The sequence below is a fragment of the Pituophis catenifer genome, unplaced genomic scaffold (genome assembly GCF_029215685.1).
Source record: "Pituophis catenifer annectens isolate HBS135680 unplaced genomic scaffold, rPitCat1.0.hap2 SCAF_2, whole genome shotgun sequence".
NCBI lineage: Eukaryota > Metazoa > Chordata > Lepidosauria > Squamata > Colubridae > Pituophis > Pituophis catenifer.
The window spans coordinates 40,714,809-40,728,549 of NW_027256882.1; the positions used below are offsets into that span (position 1 = coordinate 40,714,809).

The 13,741-nt window shown below is 43.7% G+C and overlaps 1 protein-coding gene across 1 annotated transcript in view; it reads left to right on the plus strand.

Moving 5' to 3' along the window:
• Positions 1–11,585, plus strand: part of ATAT1 (alpha tubulin acetyltransferase 1) — a 40,451-nt gene extending 28,866 nt beyond the window's left edge. The window contains exons 10-12 of the mRNA XM_070933472.1: positions 5,972–6,069; positions 9,906–9,960; positions 10,328–11,585. Of these exons, the coding sequence (XP_070789573.1) occupies positions 5,972–6,069; positions 9,906–9,960; positions 10,328–10,688 (514 nt within the window). The 3' untranslated portion in view covers positions 10,689–11,585. The remainder of the gene's footprint in view (positions 1–5,971; positions 6,070–9,905; positions 9,961–10,327) is intronic.
• Positions 11,586–13,741: the final 2,156 nt, after the last annotated feature.

The following is a 13,741-nucleotide window of genomic DNA, read 5'->3' on the forward strand; positions in this document are numbered from 1 at the left end:
AAACTCGCAGCCCGTGGGCTCGATGCATCACACTCTGGCCACACCCACCTCCCGTTTAGCGAAGCGGGGGAAAGTCACAACACATCACGTGACGACAGCTTGATGCCGCACGTTTGACACCCCTGATCTATACTAGAAACCCGGAGAACTAGTCTGTCAGGGACAGGGTACGATACTCAAAGTCAGAAGACTTGGTGCTGAGAACAAAGCACAAAGAGAATACTGCTATCTGTTGAAACCATGCTGGTTTCCCCATTTTTCCAAGCATCCAACAAACTCATTTGATCCAGTATTGCATTTCTCCCGTCTTCCATTTTCCCGATGGAAGAAACTTGGAAGTCAACATCGTAGCCCCTTGAGAAGGAAGTCAGGTTGGCAGCTAGAACTGTGTCTGCTATCCTCAACCCAGTGGCAGCCTTTACTGAAGGTTCCTTGTAGAACACCATAGGCTGGACTTCCCCAGCACCTCCAAAGGTGTTAACCCAGTTCCTATAATTCCCCATGTGGGGAATCCGTTGATGTCAACTCTGTTCATTTGTGAAGAACTCTCTCTCTCTCACTCTGCCCCTTCCCCCCCCCCTTTTTTTGGTCCAGCAGTTTTCCAGCAGCCTTTTGTTTTCCACTGTACCTTCTTGGTCCCCTTCTGATCAAAACAGCCAAGATCCTGACTTGCCTTTGGCTGTTTAGTGTGTGGCGTGATCAAATAATGAACTTTTGTTTACATTTCAATAATAATAAAGTTTGGATTTTTTAAACATTATAATGTGTGGTTTTTGTCTTTTTATCACTATCTTCCCGGGAAAAAACTGTTGCTATACTTCTGTGGCCCACTTCTCCCAAGGCCCACTCTTCCAACACATGAATGGGCCATTGAAGAATTGGAGAAGATGAGCTAGTAGAAGTTTTATATTGTTCTGTGGTCATTAGCAACCTTTGTGGGTTTGCGCCATTCTTATATTTTTTATTTATCAAATTTTTATACCGCCCTTCTCCCAAAGGGACTCAGGATGGGTACAGCCAAGATAAAAACCAACAATATAAAAGTTAAAAACAATTTAAAATTATTAGATAGTTTGGCCAATCATCTAAAACACAATAACCCGTTAAAATAATATTTTAGGCCAGCCCTGCTTGATGGAATAATAGCGTTTTAAGGGTGCGGCGGAAGGTACGGAGGTCGGAAATCCGACGAATCTCCAGGGGCAGCTCGTTCCAGAGGGCAGGTGCTCCCACAGAGAAGGCTCTCCCCCTGGGGGTCGCCAGTCGACACTGTCTAACCGACGGTACCCTGAGGAGACACTCTCTGTGGGAGCGTACTGGTCAGTGGGAGGCTATCGGAGACAGAAGGCGGTCTCGTAAATATCCAGGCCCTATGCCATGGAGAGCTTTAAAGGTGGCGACCAACACCTTGAATTGCATCCGGAAGACCACTGAGAGACAGTGCAGCTCGCGCAGGAACGGTGTTACATGGGAGCATCGAGTCGCCCCCATAATCACCCGCGCGGCTGCATTCTGGACCAGCTGGAGCCTCCGGGTGCTCTTCAAGGGGAGCCCCATGTAGAGAGCGTTACAGTAGTCCAGACGGGAAGTGATGAGGGCATGAGTGACCATGTGCAAGGCGTCCCGGTCCAGAAAGGGGCGCAACTGGTGGATCAGGCGAACCTGATAAAAAAAACCCCTGGCCACAGCCATCAGATGGTCTTCTAAAGACAGCTGAGAGTCCAGGAGGACACCCAAGTTGCGAACCCTCTCTGAGGGGGCCAAGGTCTCATCCCCTATAGTCAGTGATGGAACCAGCTGACTATGACGGGACGCCGGAAACCACAGCCACTCAGTCTTGGAGGGGTTGAGCCTGAGCTTGTTTCTCCCCATCCAGATCCGTACAGTCTCCAGGCACCGGGACATCACTTCAAGGGCATCATTGGGGTGGCTCGGGGTGGAAATGTACAGCTGAGTGTCATCAGTGTACTGATGGAAATCCACCCCGAAGCCATGGATGATCTCACCCAGCGGCTTCACATAAATGTTGAACAGGAGAGGCGAGAGGACCGACCCCTGCGGCACCCCACAAACTAGGCGCCTGGGGATCGACCTCTGCCCCCCTGTCAACACAGACTGTGTATGGTCAGAAAGGAAGGAGGAGAACCACCGAACACGGTGCTCCTCTCTTGAGGTGGTCTTTTGTGTAACACTTGTTGCAGAGTCACAGAAGGACAAACACAGATGGAGATCTCTTGGGACTCTACAGGGAGTTTCAAATTCAAGAAATTGCTAGCAATGCCAATAACGTAGGGCATCCCCTAAACTCCACTGAAGATGTTACCTAGCCTGGTAACAAAATGGAAACCAACCCACAAGCTCGGAGAACGAATCCTCATCCTACACCCGAGCTACAGATATTGCAATGCCAATAGCATTTAGGTTTATATGCTGCTCCTGCCCCATAGCACTTTACAATCCTCTTGTGGGAGGTTTACAATGTCAGCGTTGTTTGCATATTGCCCCCAACAATCTCGGTCCTCATTTTACCAACCTCAGACAGATAGAAAGCTAAGTCAACCTTGGGCCCTATCAAGATCAAACTGCAGGCTGTGGGCAGAGTTTGCCTACAATATTGCACTCTAACCACTGCGCCATAGGGCTTGTTGTGTGCCCAAAACCACAAACAGTCGCTCTTAAAACGGAGACTGTCATAGATGTTCTAATCACTCATTAGACATCTTCCTGATGATTCACTCAGGATGATTGAAGAGATATAATATGAAAGGGGGAAAAGTGGGGGAAGAAACAGATTAAGATGTGACTCTTATCTCCTGATATCTTTTTATTCTTCTTTCTCCACGGCAAGGCAATTTTGGGTAGGAAAAAAATAGACCCTCATGAATTGTTTGTACTGCAATCAGGTATATGCAGCGTGCATTTTTGTAAGCAGAAGCATTCAATTTATAAAATGCTACCTTATAATCTGACGCGGTGGCTCAGTGGCTAAGACGCTGAGCTTGTCAATCGAAAGGTCGGCAGTTCAACGGTTCGAATCCCTAGTGCCGCGTAATGGGGTGAGCTCCCATTACTTGTCCCAGCTTCTGCCAACCTAGCAGTTCGAAAGCATGTAAAAATGCAAGTAGAAAAATAGGGGCCACCTGTGGTGGGAAGGTAACAGCGTTCCATGCGCCCTTGGCATTTAGTCATGCCGGCCACATGACCACGGAGACATCTTTGGACAGCACTGGCTCTTCGGCTTTGAAACAGAGATGAGCACCACCCCCTAGAGTCGGAAACGACTAGCACAAATGTGCGAGGGGAACCTTTACCTTATAATCCACTGTACTGGTAAAAATATATTGTTATGTATGGCAGATACAGAATACAGAAGGGAAGTACATGCTAATGAATCCTAAGATTTTATAGTCCATTACTTAGATATTCCAGCTTTCCCCTTCCACTGAATTGGATTAACGCTACCTTCCTTCCAGTCATTGTAGTCAATCAGAGAGAAACCCCTACATATAGTTGTAGTCCCATAAAACACTAGAAATTTTCCAGCTAATCAGCTGATTTGTAGCTTACTGCAAGCAGAATACCTGCTGGGCCTCTATGATTCTTAAGAGTCCTCATTTAACATCCACTCCTTCAGTGATCATTGTAAGTTATGTCAGTGCGGAATGAGGGGAACTTACAATGGGTCCTCATAGTTGTGGCTCTTGCAGCATGCGCCATGGTGGCGCAGTGGTTAGAGTGCAGTACTGCAGACTACTTCTGCTGACTGCCGGCTGCCTGTGATTTGGTAGTTCAAATCTCACCAGGCTCAAGATTGACTCAGCCTTCCATCCTTCCGAGGTGGGTAAAATGAGGACCCAAATTGTTGGGGACAATATCAGGGGTGGGCTTCAAAAATTTTAGAAAGGGGTTCTCTGCCCAGTTGCTGGGTGGGGGTGGCCATGGTGGCCATGGCCTAGTCGGCCTCCTGCACCACAGTGGTGGTGGTGGGGTATTTTTGCCCTCCCCGGGCTCCAGAGGCTTTCCTCGAGCGTCTGGGAGGGCGAAAACAGCCTCCCAAGGCCCGGTAGGCCTCTGGAGGATAGAAACAGGCCTGTTTCCGGCCTTCCCGAACTTCTGGTAGGCCCATTTTTTGCCCTCCCTGAGACTTTGTGCATTTACTTGCATCAAAACAGGCTGCGTGGGGACTCCTGGGAGGGGCAGGGTGGAGTGGGCGGGGCTAACCAGGAGTAGGATTTGTGGCTTCCCTGAACTGCACAGAATCTTAGCTAGAGGTTCTCCCAAACCCCTGTGAACCCCCAGCAGCCCACCACTGGACAATATGCTGACTCTAAACCGCTTAGAGAGGGCTATAAAGCACTGTAAAGCAGTATATAAGTCTAAATGTTATTGTTATTATTATTGTTATCCCCACAATTAAGGCACTTTGCAACCAGTTGCAACTTCATAAGATTCCCCAGTCACATGGTCACCGTTTGCGACCTTCACTGCCAGCTTCCACAACAAGCAAAGTCAATGGGGAAGCCAGTAGGAGGTTGCAAATGATGATCATGTGACCATGGGATGCTGTGACCATGCAGGGTTTGCCTTAAGAGTGGCAAGTGAGATTGGTGGAACTGCCATCATAAGTTGCTACAGTCGCATGACGTTGTGTCTTACGGCTGCTTGCTTAGCAACGGAGTTCCTGATCCCAGTTACTTTCAGTAAGCAAGGACTACCTGCATTGGGTTAACAGAAGTCTACAATACCTAGTATGAGGCTGGGTTGACTGTTCGATGCAAGACCGATGATGCTCAGTCACTCTTCATTCTTTGCAATATTATTTTGCCAGGATTGTCTGTTATAACTACTTCGTAGGGTTCTTCTTAGCTGATGGCCTTGCCATCAATGAGAGTTATCTCACCCCTTGTCTGCTGTCAGTGTCTTTCCCAATCATTTTTTTATTTTCAAAGCACCAGCGTCTTCCCCAATGACTCTTAACTTTAAAGGAGAATATTTGTAGTTGAAATGAGGGGTCCTTGGTACTCTCTGAACTTGATGGTTTTCTTGCAGATGTTTCATTACCTTAACTCAGTGTTTCCCAAACTTGACCCTTTGAAGATGTATGGACTTCAACTCCCAGAATTCCTCAACCAGGCATACTGGTTGGGGAATTCTGGGAATTGAAGTCCATGCATCTTAAAATAGCCAAGTTTGGGAAACACTGCCTTAACTAGCACTGGTGATGTTACCTAGTTTGGGTAATGAAACATCTCTGCAAGAAAACAACCAGCTCAGAGAGAACCAAGGACCCCTCACTCTTAACTTTGTGTGGTGTGTCCAAGAGTGATGGTAGGTTCCAACAGTTATAGCCTTAAGAGGAGTCTTCCCAAATTCTTGAGATTCTCTCTCTGCTTTCTTCTGACCGTCTATCGTCAGCTGTGCTAACGGTAGACATTTACACTTCTTTTTCAAGGCTGTAGTATAATATACTGCTCAAAAAAATAAAGGGAACACAAGCAGAAGACATCCGAGATCTGAATGAATGAAATAGCCTTATTAAATACTTTGTTCTCTACATACAGTAGTTTATACACTGCTCAAACAACTAAAGGGAACACAAAACTACTGTATGTAACGAAGAAAGTATTTAAGAAAGCTATTTCATTCATTCAGATCTCGGATGTCTTCTGCTTGTGGTTCCTTTATTTTTTTTGAGCAGTGTATATATGTATTTTTAAATGGACAGATAGTACTAGGACAGTGGCTTGTTTTTTTTTTACATGTGCTGATGAGAGGTATAAAAATACCATAAATGTCCTTCCTGAGCAAAGGAAGCTGTGGTCCACCGTCTTGATTCCATTTCACGCGTCTTTCCCTTACAGCACATCCTTTATCCTGTTGCATTTTGGCTTGATGCTCCTGTCCCACCCATGGCTTCCTGCTTGCCTCATCATCTCCACCCCCTGCTTGTTTTTCCCTTCCCTTCCTCCAGGGGGAGCTCTGAAAAGGACAGCCTGATAGCTAAGAAGTGTTCTTACAGCCGCTTCAAGAACTCGGCTGAAAGTGCAGAAGACCCTGAGAAAAAACCAGGTGAGTGACCTCTGATGAGAGAGAGAGAGAGAGAGTGGTGGGGGAGAGAAAGGTCGCTTAGCAACTGTTTGAAGTTCTGACGGATCTACTTTCAGTTCAAAATGCCAACTTTCAGCCCTCCTCCCTGGGTCACATGACTGTATTTTGGATTACTTGGCAACCTGGACCGCATTTATGGCTGTTTGCGGCATCCCGCAATCACATAACCCCATTTTACAACGGTTTTGCCAAAAAAAATGGCATTTACTTTCATTTTTTGGCAAAGCCGTACCTGTGGCAAAACATCAGTTTGCTTAACGGCCACTCCCTTTGCTTAATAACCTACCCCAAAAAAGGTTGCAAAAAATAGGGGCAGTCACGTGACTAACTTGCTTTATGGCCATTATGAGTTACGACCATGATGAGTAGGCTCCATTACTGTCATAAATCGAGGACTACCTAAATTTTCACATTTAGACTTAGCTATTTACCCAACGGAGCAGGGGTGAAATCCAGCAGGTTCTGACAGCTTCTGGAGAACTGGTAGCAGAAATTTTGAGCAGTTCGGAGAACCATTAGCGGAAAGTTTGAGTAGTTCAGAGAACTGGCAAATACCACCTCTGGCTGGCCCCAGAGTGGAGTGGGAATGGAGATTTTGCAATATCCTTCCCCCAGGAGTGGGGAGGGAATGAGGATTTTGCAGTATTCTTTCTCTGGAGTGGGGTGGGAATGGAGATTCTGCAGTATCCTTCCCCTGTCATGCCCACCAAGCCACGCCACACCCACAGAACCAACCGGTAATAAAAAAAATTGGATTTCACCACTGCAACAGGCAGTGGAAATGTAAACCACTGATGGAATGCTTTGGGGAGTGAAGTCTGCATTTTGCCTGGGGCCACATTCAAACAACAGATCAGAAAAACAACAGTCCCCAAAAAGTGAAACACCCACAACAAAATTACTTCATTGAAATATGCATTCATCCAATGACTAGGGCTGTGGGCCAGAGGTTGCCCCTGGCTATTGCAAAGAATTCACTTTAAAACAAATATTTGCAAAGTATCCTCAAGCCTTTGAAGACGTTTACCATGCTTGCCTGTTTGTGAAAAAAATAAGAATTTTCTTTATTCTGGGTCATCTTTTTGGTCCATCTAGCCAAGGCAGCATTTTTTTCTTCTGTTAAGTAGATTCATTCACTGAGAATGAAAGATGGAAAACGTGGCTCTCTATCATTCTATATGGAAAATGTGGCTTTTCTATATTCTATAATATAATACAGGTGTTCCCCAACTTACAACAGTTCATTTAATGACCATTCAAAGTTACGGCACTAAAAAAAGTGACTGATGACTGTTTTTCCCCCCCTCAACTGTTGCAACATGCTGATTACGTGATCAAAAACCAGACACTTGGCAACTGATTCATATTTACGACAGTTGTAGTGTCCTGGGGTCATGATAAGCAAAGTCAATGGGGAAGCCAGATTCACTTAACAACCGTGTTACTAACCTAACGACTGCAGGGATTCACTTAACAACTCTGGCAAGAAAGGTCGTAAAATGGGGGAAAACTCACTTAACAAATGTTTCACTTAGCAACAGAAATTTTGGGCTCAATCGTGTTTGTAAGTTGAGGACTACCTGTACTAACATAATGGGATGGGTACACTGACCTGTGTTTAAGGCAGTCTCTGCTTATTTAGAAAACAATGTCCTGGATGCTCATTCAAAACAAAAATGCAGATGTTAGGATTCTCAAGATACTGAACATTGCTCTCGAATGCTTCAAAATTTTCCTTTGTGTGTGCAAGGTCCGCTTTGCAAGCTAGACTATTTAATGGTGTTCAAACACATGTATTTGAGCTTGTATTTTTCCTGCCATAAAACCAGGTTTGGCAAGCTTAGGCAGAGGATTGTGTTACTCACCAGCTTCCTGCAAGAAAAAAAAGTAGGAAAGATAGAAAGATTACAGCAGGAGAAGATTATGTCCCCCTATAAAATTCCATGAGTGAAGCAGCAAATTTTATTTTATTATTATTTATTTTATTTATTTTATTAATTCAATTTATATGCCGCCTTTCTCCGAAGACTCAGGGCGGCTTACAATGCATTTAAAAAACCATTATAAAAACATTTAAAAATTAAAACATTAAAACCCATTCACACCATTCATGGCCGGATCTCACAAGATCGCAACAGCGAGAAAAGCCAGGTCTTCACTGCTTTTCGGAAGGCCAATAGGGTGGGGGCGGTCCGGACCTCAGGAGGTAACTGGTTCCAGAGAGCTGGGGCAGCCACAGAGAAGGCCCTCCCCCGCGGGCCCGCCAGCCAGCATTGTTTAGCTGACGGGACCCGGAGGAAACCAACTCTGTGGGATTTACCGTCGCTGGGAGCTATGCGGCAGAAGGCGGTCTCGAAGATAACCTGGCCCTGAGCCATGTAGGGCTTTAAAGATAATAACGTACACCTTGAATTGTGCCCGGAGACCAATAGGGAGCCAGTGCAGCTCACGGAGAATTGGTTTAATGTGGGTGTATCTAGGTGCATCCACGATAGCTCACGCGGCTGCATTCTGGACCAACTGTAGTCTCCGAACACTTTTCAAGGGTAGCCCCATGTAGAGCGCATTGCAATAATTTAACTGTGAGGTGACAAGGGCATGAGTGACTGTGAGGAGAGCCTCCCGATCCAAGTAGGGTCGCAATTGGTGTACCAGGCGAACCTGTGCAAAGGTCCCCCTAGCCACAGCTGTCAGATGTTGTTCTAATCTTAGCTGTGAGTCTAGGAGGACACCCAAATTGTGAGCCCATTCTGAGGGGGACAATTTCTCCCCCCCCCCCAGAACCAAGGATGGACAATCAACATAGTCTATAGGAGGCAATATCCACAGCCACTCGGTCTTGTCTGGGTTAAGTCTGAGCCTGTTGACTCCCATCCAGACCCTCACAGCCTCCGAGCACCAGCACATCACATCCACTGCATCACTGAATTGACGCAGGGTAGAGATATACAGCTGGGTATCATCAGCATACTGCTGATATCTCACCCCGTATCGTCGGATGATCTCACCCAGCGGCTTCATGTAGATGTTAAATAGGAGGGGAGAGAGGACCGAGCCCTGAGGCACCCCACAAACGAGGGGCCTAGGGGTTGACCTCTGTCCTCCTACCAACACCGACTGTGACCGACCAGAGAGATAGGAGGAGAACCACCGTAACACGGTGCCTCCCACTCCCAACTCCCTTAGTCGTCCCAGACTATTTATTTAGCATATAGCATATCATACATGGGCTAGCAATACATATTAGCATTTCAGCTAAATTAGTAGAACCCAATAAAATATAAATGTTAAAAAGACCTATGTTCAAATATCAATGTCTAGGCCAGGGGTGTCAATCTCAATTACATTGAGGGCTGCATCAGCGTTATGGTTGCCCTCAAAGGGCCCGTTGCATGTAAGACTGTGCTATGTATCATATTACGGTAGGTCAGGAGTGCATTATACAACGGGAGCCTCGGACAATAAAGGTTTGAATTGAATTGAATGTCTAGGCCATTTAAACATAGAAGCACAGCATCGTTTATATTTTAAAACATCAGATACTGAACTGATATACAACCTCAGCTTAGAGACAGTCACAATGTGATCTACGGTTTGATGTGGGACCCGGCAGACACATCGAGGGGAGGACACTATGCCCCATTGATCATTTATCAAGCAGCAAATGATTATACAAATAAAATCTCACCTGGAACAGTCTTTAATCTTTGCAAACAGAACAGAACATAGAGCCTACAATATATTAGTATGCATTTAGTAAAATTATATCTGAACCTGGCTTCTTCCTACTTTTTTAGGGGATATAAAGGATAACTCTGATTCACCAAAAGCAACTCAGAGATCAGACAGCAAGTAAGTCTTTCCCATACTCTTTGTAATTCTTTTCATCATCATTTCCAGAGCTCCTGTTACTTGTCCCAGCTTCTGCCAATTTAGCAGTTTGAAAGCACGTAAAAAATGCAAGTAGAAAAATAGGGGCCACCTTTAGTGGGAAGGTAACAGCGTTCCGTGTGCCTTTGGCGTTTAGTCATGCCGACCACATGACCATGGAGACGTCTTCGGACAGCGCTGGCTCTTCGGCTTTGAAACGGAGATGAGCACCGCCCCCTAGAGTTGGGAATGACTAGTACATAGGTGCGAGGGGAACCTTTATAATTACCTACATGGTTTTTTTGATCTTCCCTGATCTATCTAGATAACTGCTCTTTCTCTCCCTTAGACTTAAAGGCACTGCTCTGAGCCATCCCCATGATCCAGAATCAATGATCATTAGGCAGATGGAAAAGACAGTCCATGTTCCTGAAGAATCTTCACCTCCCACGATGGATGCTCAAAGTCTTGGTGATTCAGCCCTTCAGGAAGAGACAAAGAACTCCAATGCTTTAATACTCCCTTACACAAATGCCATTTGCAAAAGTAACCATCATGTTCCCAGGATTTCTCTGAAGCAGAATAAGGGGCTGTACAATCTGGCCCCAAACTCATGCCAGGTCAAGCCACTGTGGATAGCAGCAGGAAGTCCTTACGAAGCCAAGTGGATTCACCACAAGTATCTGTATTGCAATACTAGACCTTGGTAAGGGAAATGGACCAAAATCATGGCTGTTGAGTTAACAGATAATGTTGTCTGTAGGAAGTAGGACAACATTGCCAGCAGCATTGTTAAAGTATTAGTTATTGAAGTCTTCCTTTTCTCTGTTACTAGATCTGACTAAAGTAGCAGCATAACTTTTCTAAGGTTTGCTTCCTTAAGATCAGAGTAGAAGCCATTTAGTATTGTTTGTTACTCACTCCATACATTGGGGTGGTGAATCTGACCCACTAGAACAGCAGTTCCCAAACATGCTGAATTAAAATGTGTGGATTTCCAGCTCCCAGAATTTTCTAGCTAGCCATGTTGGCTGAGCAATTCTGGGAGTTGAAGTCCACACATCTTAAAGTTGCCAAGATTGGGACCTCCTGCTCTAGACGATGCTAAAGTACAACTGTCAGCAGCTCCAGTTGACCTGGTCAACAATGGAGGATACAGGAGTTGTAATTCAGAGACCTCCTCACACCTGCCTGTATTTTAAGGGTATGGACTTGTTTGCTTTATGCTAATTTTTGTTTTTTCATTTTGAAATCCTTCTAATTTCTTCTTTGCAAATGGAAGTTTGTTTAGTTAGCTGTTACTGTATCTGAAATCGTATTTTAAATTTCTTCCCCCCCCCCCACCATTTCTTTCAAAATTTGAGAGCCAAATATAGGTTTCCAAATGAGAATGAAAGCAAAACAGATTTATAGGCCATCGATATGCTGTAAACTTGGGGATTCAACCCACATGGAAACTTGAATGTAGATTTAAAACATTGTTTAAAATGTGATAGAATTTAAGTAAGTTATCTCACTTGGAGATACTGTGCCATGTTGAATTTACTTAAATGTTAAAGAAGGACAGGCTACAGTACTGTGCTTTTGTCTTGACTAATAAGAAAATGTTGGAAGGGATATGTGCAATAAAAATATCCAATTTAATCAAAATGGATTTAGCACTTTGGGGTCTAAATTCAGATCTCATTCTAGTTTGGTTTATTTTAATTCTTAATTGGTCTACATCAATTTACATGATGTAGTTGGAAAAGGCTGATTGAAATAAAACCAGCATTTCTCATTCTTTGTTGATCCTTGTCAAGTCCCTTTAACTAACGAGATTTAATATAATATGATAGGACAAAATACACTTATGGGGGGGGGGTTGTTAATTGAAGCATGTGTGAAATGTGAAAGTTTATTGTATGTTTTCTGATTTAGGAGAAGCATGTTAAGAGAACAGCCATGAATTATGGATTGTTCTCCATGAATATGGAGTTGAAAGTTGCTTGTTGTATGTGATAAGGAAGTATAGGATGGACATAAATCATGACTAGAGATGGTATGCTTAGCAAATGATTCAAAGTTACAGAATTTAGAATAACTTTATTGTCACTTTGAATGTACACTAATCGCCATACTTTAAAATGAAATTTCATTGCATACAGCTCTCAAAGGGTCACCACCTCCAATATACACTACATAAATGACTAAATAAACAAATAAACAAACAAATACAAAATTATGCATATACCCACATATATTATATGACACAGAGAAACAACACTCTAGTCTGGATGTATACATGTACAAGGCGAGAAAAACGAATCTTGCAAGTTTACCAGACGGATGGCATAGAGAACAAAGCTATTACAGAATCGGGTAGTTCTGTTAGAAATACTTCGAAACCTCCTCCCAGAAGGCAGCAACAGAAACAGAGCCTAAAGTGGGTGTGTGGGGTCTCTAACAGTGCTTTGAGCTCTATGCATATAGTGCTTATAAGCAGGATCCTGAATAACAGGAAGCAAGCTTCCTATAATCTCTGCTGTCTTTACCACTCTCTGTATGGACTATCTGAGGCACTGCTGCCTCCAAACAAAACAGTGATGTAGTTTATTAAAACGCTCTCAATTGTGCCTCTGTAAAAAGCAGGACTAAAATTACGAAGTGTAATGCCTTCTTAGTTGTTTAATGTATTAATGGGTGAATGTATTAGAAATACTTGTAGTAATATTAGAGATGTGTTAGTTAGGGTCATCAATGTCTCTCTGTGTGTACAACACACACACACACTTTTGTATGCAGTTAAACTTATTTTGAAGACTAAAATATTGAAAACACTACTATCCAGCCAAATAAAAACAAAAGTGAAAAGACCAGAGAATTAATAGAATTTGCAGACTGTCTGAGCAGAAGGTAAATCAGTCAACAGAGATTGTCAGTAGTAAATCCAAATCCTTCTCAAGATAATCATAAACAAAATTTGGTGACTTGCCTAGATATTTCTTTAGTGGGACTACAACTATCTCAGTTTGGTCACGTTGTTAATGTTTGCTTTATTGCTTTTAAACTGCTCTGAATCATTTGACAAGTGGGAAGTCATAGAAATGTGCTAAATGAATAAATGAGTAGGCTTTTTTCTGGTAATAAAAATAGAGTGTTCTCACCAGATCAGTCACGATGGAAAATTAATAGGTTGCAACCAGAGATAAAAATAACAATGCAATAGTATTTGCAAAACTCTCTTGTGAATGCCATCTGGACAGCAGCCCAGGCAATCATGGGACAGTATATTAACCATCAGTGGCAAGGCACTTAGTCTAAATAATGGGAATGTTCTTTTTTGCGGGACAGAGAGGTCTATCACAAGGATCACCATTGCTGCTAACTCTTTGCAGCTCCAAATCAAGGACTCACTACTTAATTTCCAGAATGACTCCCTCGTGCCCTGTCATTATCAAAAATGAATTTTTAAAGGAAAGTTGTGCTTTCTTTTAAAGAAGAGGCAAATTTATCAGCCACGATTTTTGTGTAAAATGATGGATGACTTCAGCCAGGAGCGTTGGGTTTTGACAGAGGACACAGTCTCAAAATTCCAAATGCAGTCTTTGAGAGTCTTCACTCCAAAATCTTCTAAGTCCTAGATGGGCTCTAAAGGTTATTCAGACAACTAAATCACAAGAGCTGCACTTAATAAATTGTTTGAAATCCGTCCAGCTTTCAGAAAGGGGACAAAAGTTAGCAGGGGTTGTAGCAAAAATTCTATGTGAAGAGTAGATGACAG